Here is a 16,153-nt window from a genome sequence, read left to right as displayed (position 1 = left end):
TCGGCCCCTCCTTCCTGGCTCCTTCCCAGGTGCCTTGCGGCCTCTGCCCTCGCTTTGGCCCTTGACACCCCTTCTCATCCTTACCCCGGCTATCCCTGAGCTGCGGGAGGCGGCTCCCATTTCCCTCCGGGAAGGCCGAGACGTTGGATGCTCTCGGACGCGGGAGCTGGGGAGGGCGGTGACCCGGGGGGTGGCAGCCCTAATGGGGGGAGGAGGCGGCTCTCAGGGTCTGAGTCCCAGTTAGAGGACGTCTCTGTCCTAGTCCTGGCTCCTCTAGGGATACTCGCTCTTGGTCTCCAGGTGGCAGGGTGTATGCCTCGGCGGCGTCGCGTTTCGCTGGTCGCCCGACTCTACTTCGGAGACGGCCTTGAGAGCGCTAGCTTGGTCTTCTCCCCGGACCCTGCCTCAAGGCCTATCCCTGCTCCCCAGCCGCGGCGGGGGGCGGGGGGGGCGGGGGCGGAGGTGGCATCTACCTCTGCTATCAGCCCAGCACGGGGTCGGAACTCGGAGGCCCAGAGAGGCGAGCAGGGCCGAGTGGGTCCGCGAAGCTAGCCGAGAGGGGCGCGGGCCGGGCTGGCGGGCGGGCTGGGAAACGACGGGGCGCAGGCGTCCTGCTTGGGGCGGGCGCCGTTGCCCGGCCGGCCCCGGCGCGGCTCTCGGCGGGCAGCAGGTTTTTCCGTGAAAGGTTGCCCTGGGTAACTCGTCTCCGAGGGGACACAGCCCTCCTCTCTCCAAGTGGCAACTTATCGATCCGTGAGATTGATAACCCCCAGCGCCGCGCCGCGCACCCGCTCCGCTCTCCCAGCTCTGGGGCTAGCTGGCCCAAGGTGGCGCCACTTGCCCAGGGAAGGGCGGGGTGGGCGGGTGATGTCCGGTCCCTTTCCCCACTCTGGACCTGGCCTCCTGCAGCTGGTGGGGGATGGGGAGGCAAAGGAACTGTTTAGGGGAGCCGCCTGGGGAAGAGTTTTTCTAAGTCTGAGCCGTTGGCCTGCCGGCTCCGAGACCCAAGCCTCAACTGGTTCAACCGCTGCAAGGACCCGAGGCGCCCCCTGGTGGCTGGGGCAAAACTTTGTGTCCAGTAGGAGCTGGTTTATATGTCAGTCGTGGGGGGAGGCGGTGCTACTGCAATATTTTGGGGCTAGGGTGTTTCTTTTATAGTCTTAGCTAAGAAGCGTGCAACCAGGCGCGGGAACCCCACTGATTCAGGTGTTGGGGGCGAACAGATTTAGCCCAGCCGTGGAAGAGTTTCTGGATGTGGGGCAGGGATGGTCTTCAAACACGGACCGCTGGGCAGAATCCGAGAGGGAAAACCCAGGTTCAGGGATATGCATATGTGTGGGGCATAATTTGCGGAGGTGGCAGTGCCTGGGCAGTTCACCGCAGTTTGTCTCCCTCCCCCCAATCCCCTCACTTTTTGCAGTTTGTGATGCAAATGTACCTTGGCGAGCTTGACAGTACGCGTGGGCCCTGTGTCTGTTCCCTCCTCCCGTCCCCGGGGCCGTCAGCGCCGGAATCGGGGCCCCGCGTGCGGGTGCGGTGCCCGCGCCCGCGCCCGCGCCGTGCCTGCCGCCGCGGTCCGGGTTTTGCGGGCGGCCGGAGCTGTATTTCCAGCGCTGTCCATCGCTCGGTGCTGTTGGCCCTCTCTCCGTCTGATCCGAGCCGGAGCAGTGCGGGGCGCCCCACGGGATCAGAGCGCTCCCCCGCCGGGACTCCGCTCCTCACATCCTCCTGCTGGGACCCGGCTACATTTCCAGCCAAGCCTGGCTTTATTATGTGTCTCTGCAGTGCAGCCCCAGCAGCCGGATCGGGAGGAGGAGAGCCAGCGACCACAAAGAAGACAGGAGCGCAAGGGAGGCTGGCGGGCGGGCCGGCGCCGGCTGGAGCGCGGAGGAGCCGGGGCGCAGCCGCCGCCGCCGCTGCCCGGGAGGACGGGAGCCCGGCCGCCGCCTGCTCGTCCTCCTCCTCCGCCGCCGCCGCGGCCGCTGCCTCCCCCCTCTCCGAGCCCCTGGCCCATGGAGGCAGCTAGCGGGGCCGGCGAATTGGCACCGGCCTGGGGATCCGCTGCGCGCCGCGCGCTGAGCACCGTAGCCCGAGGGCAGGCAGCGGCGGCCCGGCGCACGGGCTGAGCAATGCCCGGGGCACGGGCGCGCCTGCCCGCCGCCGCCTGAGCGCCCCCGCGCGCCCCTTCCTCCTCCGGGGGGCCGGCGCCGGACCGAGCCGAGAGCCAGAGAAGGGGGCGTGAGCCAGGGGCCCCGAGCTGCGGCTTCCGAGCGGCTGCGGCCGTTTCGAACCCCCCAAGTAGGCTGAGTTGAGGGATACCCTTCCCCATCCATCATAATTTCCAAACCAGGCGTTTGGGCATTTAAAAACCATTAATATTTATTATTATTTTTTGTGCAGCAGGGGGTAATCTGAAGGCTTTTTTTTTTTTTTTTTCCGAGGGGTGCTGAGCTTCCGCGCTCCCGACCGCCTCCCGGTCTCCTCCCCCCCGAGACCCCCTCGACTCCAGCCCCGTCCCCCCTCCTCAGATGGGTTCATTGTGAGCTCCGCACCGGGTTGCGTAGCCGGACGCCTGCAAACTTTGCACAAAAATCCGGCAAGGGGCGGAGGAGGAGAAGGAGGAGGAGGGTGAGGGTGGCGGTGGGGTGGGGGAGGGAGGGAGGGAGGGGGCCGCAGGGGCCGGGGGCCGGCGGGGGGTGGGGAGGAGGAGGGGGGCGGCTTTTTTTTTTTTTTTTTTTTGCATAACTCGGCTCGGCCGAGTGGCCTCCGGACTCCCCGCGCCGCTGGGACCGCTGCTGGGACCGCGAGCCCCCGGCTGCCGCATTGCAACAGGCAGGGCCCCGGCGCGCCCCCCGGGCCTCCCCCCGCCCCGGAGCGGCCTCGGCCGGCCCGGGCCGCCCCCCACAGGGAGGCCGCCCCGGACCTGCGATCCGCTCCCCACAGCTGCCGACCCGGCTGCAAAAAAAAAAGTTTCCGAGAGGCAGGAGGAGGAGAAGGGGGAGAAGGGTAGCCCGGAGCGGCGGGGGGCGGCGGGGGGAGCCGGCCGCGGAGGGCGACGGAGCGCCGGGAGCCCCGGACATGTCCAGGCGGAAGCAGGCGAAGCCGCGCTCGGTGAAAGGTGAGCGAGCGAGGCCCGGCGGAGGCGCGAGCGAGCAAGGAGGGAGGGAGCGAGGGAGGAGGGACCGGCGAGCGGGCGGGCGGCCTGGGACCCGAGCGAGCGAGCGGAGAGGAGGAGGAGGAGGAGGAGGCGGAGGAGGCGGAGGCGGAGGCGGAGGAGGAGGAAGAGGAGGGGGAGGAGGAAGCCGCGAGCCGGAGGCGGAGGCAGTGGAGGTGGAGGGGGGCATACCGCGGACACCCTACCCGCCCGGACCCTCTCCGGGCCCGGCGCCGCCGCCCGCGGGGGACCCGGGCCTGGGGGCGCCGCTGAGGGGCCCTCGCTGCTCCCTCTTTGCGGGCCCCGGGCCCACGTGGCCAATCAAGGGGTGCGGGCCCGACTTGGCGGGGATTGCGAATCTCGGCGGCGGCGGCGGCGGCGGCGGGCGGGCGGGCGGGCGGCGGGAGGAAGGAAGAGGCGGTGAGGATGGGCGCCCAGGAGGCCGGTAGCTCCGAGGCCGCTCTCGCTGGGCCCCGGGCCTTGCCGCTTTTCCTCTGTCCACGCCTTGTCGCCCCGGGAAGCCGAGGGCGGCGGGCGTTGCTTGCGCGCGCCCCGGGCCCCGGCCCTGGCCGCCGGGCGCCCCCTCCCCGCCCCCTGCCCAGGCCGCCCTCCCGGCACGGGCCCCCATACTTCCTGCCTCCTCCACCGAGGCCAACCGGGCCGGGAGCCTCCGTCAGGAGTTCATTGTCTGCGCAGCGCCGGCGGGACGCTGGTCCCCAGGGGAGCGCAGCGGCTGCCTTGCGCGCCCCTCCGCGGAGAGCTCCCGCGACCCGACCCCGGGCACCCACACCCTCGTCACCTAGGCTGGCTTCCCGTTTCAGGTCCCCGGAGTGCACACGTTTGTGAGGACACACAGCCCCACATCCCCCTCTTCTTGTCCTTGTCTCGCATTACTATTTCTACCGAGCGCCCGCGGGCCGAGCGGGGCCCTGGAGAGCAGAGGCCCCGGGGAGATGCCGCATGAAGGCAACTGAGCCCCTCCCCTGTCCTCTCCCCACCCGCTGCCCTCTCCTGGCCTCGTCTGCTGCTTTGTCCCCATTCCAGTCTCCCCCGGGTGGGTGCCCGGCCTCCCCCGTCCCCCGCGCTGGGAGATGACAGAGGAGGGGCAGGATGAGAGCCGCTACGTCTCTGGAGCCAAAAGTCCCTAGGCCCTTGTCCTCTCCCAATTCCCTTGATGACCTCTGGCCCGAGCCCAGTTCTGCTCTGAAAAGTTCATTTCCTGGAGGCCTGCGCGGGAAGGCGCAGGGGCCCCTGATCCCTTCCTGCCAGCCTTGCTCCTGGCTGGAATGGCTGGGACTGCATCTGGCAAGGAGGGTCTTGAGACACCCGCCATTGCTTTCCTTCCAAAGTCCCAGGAGATCGCGGGCACTCGGTTCAGCAGAGATTCTCCCTGTCATCTTAGAAGCGGACCAACTCAGTCCAAACTCAGCAGCCCGCTTGCTCCCTTTCCTCTTTTTCCTTGAGATAAGTTGGTGTTGTTCCCCTCACTCTGGCAGGCATCCCGGTCCTGGGTAGCCTGACCTGTTCCACAGAACTGGAGGGTCTAGAGGGTGTTCTGGTTGAAACCAAAATGGAGACCTCAGTAAGGGGACAGGAAAACGCTAGATGTTTGTCCTTTTGCTGAATGGAAGGATTCTCGGCTTGAAATAATGTTTGATTTCTTTTCTCTTTCCTTGGCTCACTGCTCACTCCTTCAAGAGCCACTTAAGGTGGCCCAGAGGAAAATGTACAATTGGAGTCTCTGGTTGGAAAAACAGTTTTATCCAACTTGGGCAGTTGATTTTGAGTTAAATCTACGTATAGAAACAGATTTTTCATAGAGGAAGATGCAGAGCTTACCTACCTCTAACTCGAACCCATGCCTCCATACCTCTTTCTTTTAGAAGGCGAGGCACAGAAAGCAAAGGTAGAGCAATTTGCCGGGAACGGATGGGTGGGTGTTTCAGAGTTGCTGGAACCTAATTCTAAAACCACTCTGTGTATCTCTGAGAAAGACTCAAGAGTCAGTCTTCAACCTTTCATGGAATGAGCTTGGACATGATTTTTAATGAACGTCTGTTTCTCTCAATGTGTATATGTACATGTATAGCAGAGAATTCAAACTAATTGATGGGGGGAAGACAGCAAAGTGGGAACAAGACTAGTGTAGGCATTTTGAGAAGCGTTGTAAATATCAACCACACAGCGCCTTGCCTTTCGGCCCTTGGAGTGTGAGATCCTGTTTCTTCTCCCGATTCTTTGCATTTTCCAAAAGCAGCTCCAGCCCTTGTCTCTCACCATCTTGCCATTTATTCAGTTTACTGGGGTGAACAGGGTGGAGATGCCGCCACTTAAGGGGGAGGAATTAAGAGAGAAGATAATTTGAATAGATAAGAGTTACAGCAGGTGATGGATTTATTGCTTTTCAAGAACTGCCTCCCCTCCCCCCCTTTCTCAAGCAATATTCAAGTGTGTGCTTGAGTGTGGACAGCTCCTTATCAAGTATTTAAAATGACAAGGTCTTCACCTTTAAAGATGCTTCTTAAGGAACAGTGGTACCTTTTAAATTTTATTTTATTTTGCCTCCACTGCTGTGTGTCAGGGCTAACGTAGAGGCATTGTGGACTTCCCCAGTCCGCACATTATATGTTGTGAAAGTTGCTTGGCTGTATAGTTCATAATTGATCTTGCAAATGTGAAAAGCCCATAGCAGGAAGGAAAGACAGAAGTGTAACAATTTCTAGTGGATGCTCAGAAAGTGTGATTTGCAAGCAGGGCATGACAGGTCTTAGTGGGGACATCTCACCTCCCACTCAGAGACACAACCTCCCTTCTGGAGTGGGGTCACTTGTCCCCTCTGGATGTTTGTCTTTCTTTGGAAAACCCAGCTCCCAGGGTGGACACCCAACAAATAGAGAAGGGTGCTAGGCAGTAGGGCAGCGGGGAGAATAGCCTCGTTGGTTGTCAGAAGCCTTGTGATTTAAAGAAAAAAGAACCACACACACCAAAAAAAAATATCAGTGTTACAAAAGTCACATTTTCTGACCGATTTCTCCCTCCCGACACCATCCTCTCCCTTTCTGTTTCCTGGTGGTGTGGTGTGGCTGTTGTGAGATGATTTGTTCCCTTTGATAATCTCGGCCTCATTCTCCGGGGTTGTTCCCATCACATCTCACTGATGTTATTTTGGCTGATGATATCAGGTGGTTTGTTAACCTACTCCCTTTACCCACACTGCCTCCTCAGATCCACAAAACAGCCTCTCCATTTATATGGAAAATTAATACATCTTTTTCCCAGGCTCAGCTTAAAACTTTTGAATAATTGGTAATACTGTTGATTTCCTCCATCCAGCAACTGCCTGCTAATTAGACTTCTTAATGTTAATTAGCACTCAGGCCGTGTCCATGGACCCGCCAACCACAACATCCCAAAACTACCCCCAGTGACTTCTCTGTGCTCCCCTCCCCTTCTCTGTCTTCCTCTCCCACCAGCCCATAGCCCCTCCAAAGTCCATCTTACAAATTTGTTGGTCTAGGGACTTGGAAACGGTGTAGTTTGCCACTGCTCGTGTTTCCATGGAAATAATTGAGCTGTAATAAAAAGAGGCATCTGAGGTTACAGGTTTCTTGATTCAGCTGAGACCGCATACAGGTGTAAATTGTCCAGATTTGTTTGGCTAAACGTACATGATCTTGTAGGAAGGGCAGAACAAATCCTTTATAGGTTCTTTAGCTTTCTATGTGGATTGGGGCAGCTAACATTTAATCCCCCCCTTCCTCAATTAAGTCACCAACTCCCAGCTTTGGGAGGACCTGTCTCACTCTAGAAAACATCCTTTATGTCTAGTAATTACTGTTTAGATTCTTCCACTTGTTTCCTTGCAAAAACTTAATAAGCAATAAGATAACTACGTGTCTTGGACAGGAGGACCCTGCTAAACGTTTAACCATAAGGTGCTAGGTGTGCATCGCACGAAAGGTGCAAAATGCCGGTGACTTTACAGTCACGAAGTAATTGCGTAGAACCATCCTGGCACTGTTGTGGCCTGCTACAGCATGTTAACAGAGGAGGGGGAGGGGGAGGGGGAAAGTGGAGTGCAGCATCTGATACAGCGTTCCTAGCTGGAGACTAAAACTGCAGGTCTGGTTCAGTCTAATAGAAAGTTGCAATAATTGCTATATCGGTAGCCAGCTCTTAAGCTGGTGGCTGTGGAATTCTTCCCCTGATGTAGGATTTAATAGTCTGGCAATTAGATGCATTGATTTCTCTTAACTGTTCATTTGGATGTGTAAACGAAAGAAACCTGCCACCGATGGAGACGGGCCGCCTGGCTCTTGGAACAAGGCTGATTTAGGAGGTGGTGGTAGGAGAATGGATATTTCAAGGCAGTGTTGGGGCCAGTTCCCTCTTCTTTTAAAATTTCAGCCCATTTTGCAGTAAAGTGAATAGCACCTGTTTTTCAGATACTGTTTAAAAATAAGGTGTCCAGTTCTGTCTGAAAAGTAAAAGCATCCTTTTCTGCAAACGTGTATGGAGTAATGTTTCTGTCTTTGAGTGACGGGACTCACTTGCGTATTTTCGGCAGATGGTCTGTTAGGTACCAGAGGGAAAAGTCACAAAACACCTTGGCTCCGAGTTCCAGAGGGACCTTTTGCCAGAAATGGAGTTAGTTCTCTCTCCCCCTCCTAGAGGCCTGGGGTCACCTAGACCACAGTGGCTCTGTCAAGCCCTGAAGAGGTGTGGGGACATGATATCTTGGACCCCTTGGCAGCTGGTGGGCTACGTGACTTCAGTGGCTTGGAGAGTGGGTAGGTCATAAACGTTAGCACCTCTTAACTCGCTGCTCCTGGACATGCAGGTTTCTGTAAGCGTCACTAACTTCTGACATGCAGGCATCTAAAACTGTCTTGATGGTGTGCAAGCAGAGGAAGGCTAGCCCTATCTTGGCCCTATCTTTTTTTTTTTTTTTTTTTTTTTAACGGAGGTAGATGTGTGGGTTTAGTTAACTCTTTGTTTGCCCGAGGTTAAAATGGACTTACCTTTCCTGGACCTTGTCCATGGTACACTGGTATTTGCAAAGAATATTATCTTCACGTCTCGAAAATGTTTGCAGTAGATATCAGGGTTCCTTTCTGATCTGAGGGTCCAGGGTAATTACAACAGAATGCCTTGAAAACTGTTAGTGGGCTCCCCGTTACTGTGGGTAGCTGGGGAAAACCTTGATACACCTTGGTTGGTGGATTTGACAGTTTCTGCAAATTCCTGCATGTTAGTTGGTAATCAGAGTAGTTTTGCACCCAAAATGGACTAATTAAGCCTGGATTGGTTATATACCGATTGAAGTTTTTGGCGCCGTCAGCTCCCTCTGACTGTGGGAGAGGGTAGGGTGGAGTGGAGCGGGGGAAATGCTGGTGGAAACTTTTGATACATCGCTTACCTGCCGGGGATCGGGGGTTGTACACTCAGTAAATAAAAATACTTTACCTCTTTCAAGGAGCGCCAATTAGCTGATTGCTCCGTGTGGCTGTCTTTAAGGAGAACGCTGTTTTACCTATCTTCTTTTACAAAGGTTTGATTTTTAATGTCTTGTGAAAAGGATTCTCTTTGTCTTGATTGCTGTCAGGAATAAAAGCATGATGGTAATATCCCTTTGAAAGCTATTGTATTGTCAGCCCTGGCTGACAGCGGGAGGGCCTCCCAGTGTTTTAGATTAGTGCTGTGAAAACACTGACATTTTCTTTGTTACATTGCTGTTGTTCTACTTGCAAAGTCAATTACACAATGTCAGAGCTCAGTTCCGAGTTGACTTTGGAACCAGCAATGTCTTTTCATTCTCTTCTGAAAGATATAATTTACCTTTGTTGTTGTTGTTTTGTTTTCTTTTTCTCTCTCTTTTTTGACCTGCTTCCCTCTGGTGACCACCGCCTCTGCCCCCTAAGAGTCAATGTGTTAGCTAGGCAAACACACTCTGGTTTTAATCGTGGCAAGTCAGATTCAAAGGCTGCTACATCATTATCTCAGAATTCTTCTGCTCATTCACATTTCAGTGGCTTCTTCTTGATACAGTGACTACAGCAGCCAAGATACATAAAAAACCCATCAAATGAGATTACGGTGTTGATAATCTCTTATCAAGTGGGTTGCTCTGGATTTGGGGTCCGTAAGGTTGGCAAATTCCAGGTTTTCTTTCTTTTGCTTTTTCCTGACCCGGGCTGAACCAAGTTCCTGGGTTGATGGTACCCCCCAGCAAATAGTTCTTTGCTGTAGAAGATTTATAAACATTCTAATCTCAGAGGCCAGGCCTGGTGAGTTTTAGGCTTAGAATCTTGGATGACATCGTGGTAGGATAGAAGGGTCTCATAAGAGGACCTTGTAACCCACCCTTCTCCCACTGCAGACAGCCAGTGCGAAATTATAAGGCTCTCTAAGGTACCTTTACTGGGTGCCCTTGAACTCAGGAGTGATTTTCATTCCTGTCTTAAGTGTGTGAAATCCTGCTGCCGAAGGGGAGGCAAGCTTGACATGTCCAAAACTGAGAATGGTCAGGGTGGGTGTTTTTATTTATGTCCCTCCCCCTCCATCCCTGCCTTCTCCAGGAAGAGAAAACCAGAAATTCCTTAGTTCTCTGAACCTGGCTGCCAAAGAGGCAGCCACCTGAGAGCGGACAGAACTCGGGGCAAGGAGACTTCTGCCACTGACTCCAGATGACAAGGACGCTTCAGGAAACTCCGGCTGAGGACACTAATTGTGGGCCCCCAAAGTTGTTATTATGAACTGCCAGACAAGAGCCCGTGTTCACCAGCAATTTGTCAGGACTAATTTGGTTTTTCTCCAATAATTGAAAATTAATGTCTTGAAGTGAAAGCAGATGTTCATGTCATCTTCTGAATTGGGATATAAAATGGGGCTCTGTAGATGCGCTCGCTAATTTAACAGTAATTTCCCTCTCGCAGCTAATGGGGGTGTTGGGCTGACGCTACCTGAGGCTGGGGTTGGGAGGTGAGAGCATCGGCTGTACCAGTTGTGCTGTCTGTGGTGGCGGGAGCATTCGTTTTGGAGGGAGAGCAGGGTAAATAAAAGTATTTCCTGGGGCTATGAAACCTGGAGAATTCGTTAATTTGAATACTCATTCGTGCAAGAGATATTTATTGAGATGATTCAAGGCTTTATGCTGGAAAAGGTGAGGGAACCTTGGTTTGGGAAGAGAGTGGATTCCTACAGGTTAGAGGATCCTCAGCGCTGGGTTCGTTACCTTCACCTGGAGTGAAGCTGGTTAAAATTGCGGATTCCTGGGTCCAGATCCTGGAGATACTCACCCAGCTGGTCTGGGGAGGGGTTCAGAGCTCTTCATTTTTTTCCCCCTTTAAAAAAAATTGAGGTAAGGTATACATAATGTGAAATTTACCATCTTAACCATTTTTAAGTGTCCAGTTCAGTGGACATAGTTGATAGTTGTGCAGCCGTCACCACTGTGAACTTTCATTTTTAGCCAACGCCCAGGTGGTGGTGGGTTGGGCGTGGTCTTAGCCCATCGTCCTTGGAGGAGGCCATCCAGTTCAAGACCTCCATTTTCTAGGGAGAGATGAGAAACAGAGGCTCCGAAGATGAAGTGACTTGGAGAGCTGGTGATGCTTTTCCTAGCTCTGGTGAGAGAGGGGAGACGGAGTGCCCGAAGTCCGGGCAGGGCAGATTAAGGCTCCATCAGGGCTGGTGGGCTGGGGGCTGGGCAGGAGGGGTGCTTGGGAGCTGTTGAGTCATCTGGTGACCACTGTGAGGATGAGAACATTTGTTCTGTCTCCTTGAGGGGCACCGTTCCTCTGGAGACTGAGACTGGCAGGTGTGAGGTTGCCCTGTGGCCCTCACACCTGCCCGCCAGGACCCAGATAGCCCCTCTGACCTACCCAGCCCTGCACACTTCAGGCTGGTTTGTCTGTGATGGGGAAGGGGAGGGACAGCTGTTGTGAAATGGTCACGTTGTTGCCTTGATTTCCAGTCTCAGATTGCCCACCACCTCTGGCCCGCAGGTCTGGGTGCTGCAGACGCTTATACTGTTCTCCTTGGAGGTACCATTTTCTCCCCCGTTTTTTTTTTTTTTTTTTCCTGAAATTGAAATTTGCCCTTTCGTTATCTGGGCATGAATTATTTTTTGCAGCGTTGTCATTCGCTATCCTGCTGTGAGGTTTATCTCTTCTGTTGATCCTAATTAAATAAAACATACTGTCCACCTAACTCCTGTTGCACTGAATTTTACCTGCCTGAGACAGAGTGATGGCCATCTGGGCTTGGTTAGGGAGCAGGGCATGGCTGGATAAGGGAGCTGGGATGGTAGTGGCTGTCACATCCTGGCTGGATGTACCCCCTTGGCCTGGGGACTGCAGGACCTCATGGCCACCAGCAACATACAGCATATTTCTGGTTCCTGAACCTGAGATATCGCTTTGTCCCTAGCCCCATGGGGCTGCAGGTCTGAACTGGGGGAGAGGAAAGACAATCACCGGCTCCAGGGAGTCCCCAGGGAGAGGGTGAGGGAGGAGAGGCAGGCTCCCAGGGCAGGGGGATGGAAAGAGGGAGCAGGCTCCTGTCGCCTGGGATGGAGGCTGCAGAGAGCGCTGGGTTCTCTGGGGAGCCGTGTCCCTGTCCCCTATCCCTTCAGGGAGAGAGGGACCAGCTAGGGGCCTGGCACACATGTTGGGAAGACTCTACTATTTTTGCCTTTGAACTTCTCGGGATCCTGAAAATCCCACGTTGAAGAGAAACCTTGGAGGCCGCTTCCTTCAGACTTCTTGGAGTGTGTTTACGGCATCCTTATTTCCATCCAGCCTGGACTCACACACTTTCTGTCTCGGGGAGCTCACGACCTCTATGGCACACCTGTGCATTTTCAGTTTGAATTTCACATGTTCTTCTTTCTGTGAAGCTGCCGTCCGCCTCCTGTAATTTAGGTGCATTGGTTCTGGGTCTGCCTCCTGGGGCAACAGGGAGTAACTCAAATCTCCAGTGCTCAGAGCAGCCCTGTTGAGAGTTGGCAAAACTGGCCTTGCTCTGCATGTCCAGGGGGAGGGTTTCTTTATATAGGATGCAGTCAGCCTGGTGGGCTTCCAGGACGCCACTGTCATTCGCAGATGACCTTGACTTGGGCTTCTGGGTCCTTGTGTTGAAAAAGGATTTGTTAGGTGAATGAGTAAGTGTGTAAACTGTTGAGGGAATAAATGAACAGGTGGACAAGTGAATGAGTGAATAGTGAACAAATGATGGGTTAACGACTGGCTGAATTCCTAGATGAATGAGTCAGTTAGTGAGTGGGTGAACTGATAGGGAGCACAGATCATCTTTATGCGTGACTTGGGCTCATAGCTGACATCTCTGGTGGTCTCTCCTGCCCCCCCTTCCCCTCCCCCAGTCTCTATTCTGTTCAGGAGGTGGGACATGCTCTCTCTGGAGGACTGGGAACCCTCATGCCCCTTGGGGTTGGGATGCTTTGCACCCATTCTCCCCCTTTATCCTCAGCCCAGATAGGGGCAGGGGTGTGTGTAGTACTCTCTGCTATGAGATTGTAGCTAGTTTATTGAAGCTACCGTGCCAAGCGTTGTGCTGGATTGTAAAACATTGTTTTCAAATGATAAAAGCAATATGAGATTTTCATACTAACTTTAAATAAAACAGAACTTTCAATTGAGTAAAGTCCCTTCCTCTCCCCCCTTCCTGCCACAATCCCGAGGGGGCTTCAAAGTGGACATATTTGACCCAGCTTGGTGCTGGCCAGGACTCTGCAGTCCAGCCTCCATTAAGCGACCTTCAGGACCTTCTGCATCTTTCAGGGATGGTTTGCCCTTCAATAGCACTAGGAGTGAGGGATGGGTTGGGAGAAGCAAGGAGGAAGGAGAAAAATGGGATGTGTTTGTGGGGAAAACTGCCAATAAAATAAAACTCAGTGTAAAAAAGAAAGACCCCCTACTCACTGAAGGTCTGAGTCAACATTGATTTATTTCTCTGGAAGGGAGGGTTGCGGTTTGGAGGAAGCATGCTCTGTGATCTTGGGCAGGACAGCTCCCACTGTGGGCCTCGGTTTTCCTGTCTGTGAAATGGGATGGAACTGGTTGGGTTGGCTATCTGTCTTAGATGGTTTAAGATGTTAATTCCTGGAACATAGGAATGGGAAAGCACAAGATGCTTTGGCTTTAAAATAATACAGACTAGAAAGATGTTGTCAGATATTTTCAAGGTACTTTTTAAAGTGACGGGTCCGCAGAGTGAGAACACTGAAGTGGCAGATGTGGGGGATCCGCTAGCAGGGCAGCTGGATCCTCCCTGGCTCCCCCGGCCCTTTTGAGGATCGAGGGGAACACTGGATAAGAGAAAACATGTCAAGGGCTTGACTGTGATGTCGGTATCTTTTCACATGTCTGACAGTTCAGTCTGAGGTGTCCCTGGCTCTTTTGGCCCCAGGGCCTTTGCCAAGCATCCTTGGGGCAAGCCCCCCGATGCTCCTCTAATCCAGGGGCAACGTGGGTGGAGAATGTCCAGGTCCTACATACGCCCATCCAGAGTCGCCATCATGGCCGGCCCTGATTGTGGGGAGGATATGGAGGGTCTATGCCAGGCCCTGCCTTCAGGTCCTCCCACCTGTCCCCGCCCGCAACCCCGTCAGTTCTCACAACAGATCTCTGACTTATCTTCTGGGCCTCAGTTTCATGGATGCTCACACTGAGGCCCAGAAGTACCTTGCCCAAAGTCACATGGCTGGAGGGGCAGAGCTGGGATTAGCCCAGGGCTGGTCCAACTCCGGAGCCTGAGTCAATAGCCATTCCCTTTACCTATAACAGCCCAAGGGACCCGAAAAGATAACAGAGAAACTCATGCTCTCTCCAGGGGCTGGAGGAGTGCCTGGACCCTGGGCTGGGAGAGAGGGTCACAAGTGAAGGCACAGGAGGTCTGTCCTGCTCCACCACCCATCTGTGTTCTCCTTTTGGGCTGTCCATATCTGCATCTTAAAAAAAAACGATTTACACATCTTAAAAAATAATTTAATCTCTCCCCTTTCTCCCCCAGGGATGAGCACCGTTATCCACAGTTATTTTCCTCCCAGACCTCTTCTGTGGTGGATTTACACAAAAACATATGTATAGACACCCATGCATACATAATTTTAAACCTAGATAATATCGTATAGTGCTTGACTACACTTTCTCTTATTTGCTATTTTCGTAAAAGAGTGTTTCCCATCTTGGTTACACATTAGTATCATCTTAGCACTTAAAGAAATAACATTACCTGGGCCCCACCATGGACCAAATAATCCAAACTCTTTGAGGATGGGGCCCTAGGTGACTTTTTTTTTTTTTTTTTTTTAAAGCTTCCCGGGTACTTCGACTGTGCAGCCAGGGTTAAAAACCATTAGTGTAGGAGACATCATCATGTTAGTGTTACAGACGACTCCACTTCTGTAGCCATAATGCTGTAGAATGGGTGTACCAGCATTTATACACAGTCCTCTACTGATGGACATTTAGTCATTCACTGTTATACACAAGGATGCAGGGAGCGTCCTTGTTTATAAATCTTTGTGTTTCTTAGGCTAGATTCCTAGAAGTGGAGTTATTAGGTCAAAGGTTAGACACATACAATTTGAAGGATATTTCCAAATTGCCCTGCACAAAGGGTGTACCTTCAGTAATAGTGTGGGAATGCATGTTTCTCCTAATCCTTGCCCACATGATGCATTCCTTTTCTCTTTTCTTCCCCTTTTCTTCCTCCTCCTCCTCCTTTCCCCCCTCTTCCTTTTCGCCAATCCGGCAGGCAAGAAACAGCTCATTGTTTTAATTTGCACTTTCCCGATTGCTGGTGAGGTTGACCATTTTTCTTATCTTTATAGAACATTTTAATTTCTTCTTTAGAAAGGGGAACTGAACTGCACTCTGAATGTGGAGCTTGGGGGTGTGGGCGACACTGTCCCTCAACTAGTCCTTTAGCCGTGCTCTTCTCCCTTCCATCCATCGTCCATCCATTCACCCACCTATCATCCGTCCATCATCCGTCCTCCACTGATCACCTGTCCATCCGTCATTCATCATCCATCCATCCATCCATCTGTCGTTCATCCATCCTTCTCTCCCTTCCCCTCTTCTCCCTTCCCTTTCCTTCCTTTCCATCCATCCATCCGTATCCTGAGTATCTTACCCAGGTGAGTATCTTCGCCTGGTCTCCAAGGAGGATGTAGAGATGATAGGGGGAATCAGGCAAGGCCTGGAAGAGGGGGTAATGTTTGATTTTGTCCAGAAAGATGGAATCACAACACCCAGAGCAGCTAACGTTTAATGAGCCCCCCTGGATGCAGGCACCGGAGTGTGCATTTTTCAGGCTGTATCTCATCTCCTCTTGACACTCACTTCTCACTGCTCAGGTGGCGGCCTTAGACTTTTTTTTTTTTCCCCCACAAGAAATAACAGATCTTAGAGAATCCTTAGCTGAACTCCCTTGTCATGTGAATGGTCAGACTTTCCCAGAAGGGCAAATCAGATGTCCAAGGTCATGACCTTGTGGCAGAATTGTGCCTGGGGGCAGGGCAAGGATGAGTTGGGGGGGGATCTTGCTGCTGCCACTGACCCTGGCCAGGGTCTGTCTTGGGAACATCCTGAACCCTCCCCCGCAAGCTGTGGGGGTGTGTGGGGGGGGTTCTGAGCAGGCAGACCTGGACTCCCACTTCTTTTTTTTTTTTTTTTTGTGGTACGCGGGCCTCTCACTGCTGTGGCCTCTCCCGTTGCGGAGCACAGGCTCTGGACGCGCAGGCTCAGCGGCTATGGCTTACAGGCGCAGCCGCTCCGCGTCATGTGGGATCTTCCCGGACCGGGGCATGAACCCGTGTCCCCTGCATCGGCAGGCGGACTCTTAACCACTGCGCCACCAGGGAAGCCCTGGACTCTCATTTCTTACCCACCCACTTCCTCCTCATGTTACCGGTGAGCCTCAGCTTCATGTTCTATGAAATGGGGGCTCCCTCCCAGGAGAGGTGTGAGAAAG

General features: G+C 53.7%; 1 protein-coding gene across 1 annotated transcript in view; it reads left to right on the top strand.

Moving 5' to 3' along the window:
- The first annotated feature begins 2,922 nt into the window (after positions 1–2,922).
- ZNF423 (zinc finger protein 423) overlaps positions 2,923–16,153 on the top strand; it is a 327,693-nt gene continuing 314,462 nt past the window's right edge. The window contains exon 1 of the mRNA XM_065898763.1: positions 2,923–3,118. Coding sequence (XP_065754835.1) covers positions 3,079–3,118 — 40 coding nt within the window. The 5' untranslated portion in view covers positions 2,923–3,078. The remainder of the gene's footprint in view (positions 3,119–16,153) is intronic.

This window comes from Phocoena phocoena, chromosome 20 (assembly GCF_963924675.1).
Source record: "Phocoena phocoena chromosome 20, mPhoPho1.1, whole genome shotgun sequence".
Classification (NCBI taxonomy): domain Eukaryota; kingdom Metazoa; phylum Chordata; class Mammalia; order Artiodactyla; family Phocoenidae; genus Phocoena; species Phocoena phocoena.
The sequence above is the reverse complement of the archived record's forward strand: the minus strand, read 5'-3'. Positions and strand labels throughout refer to the sequence as shown.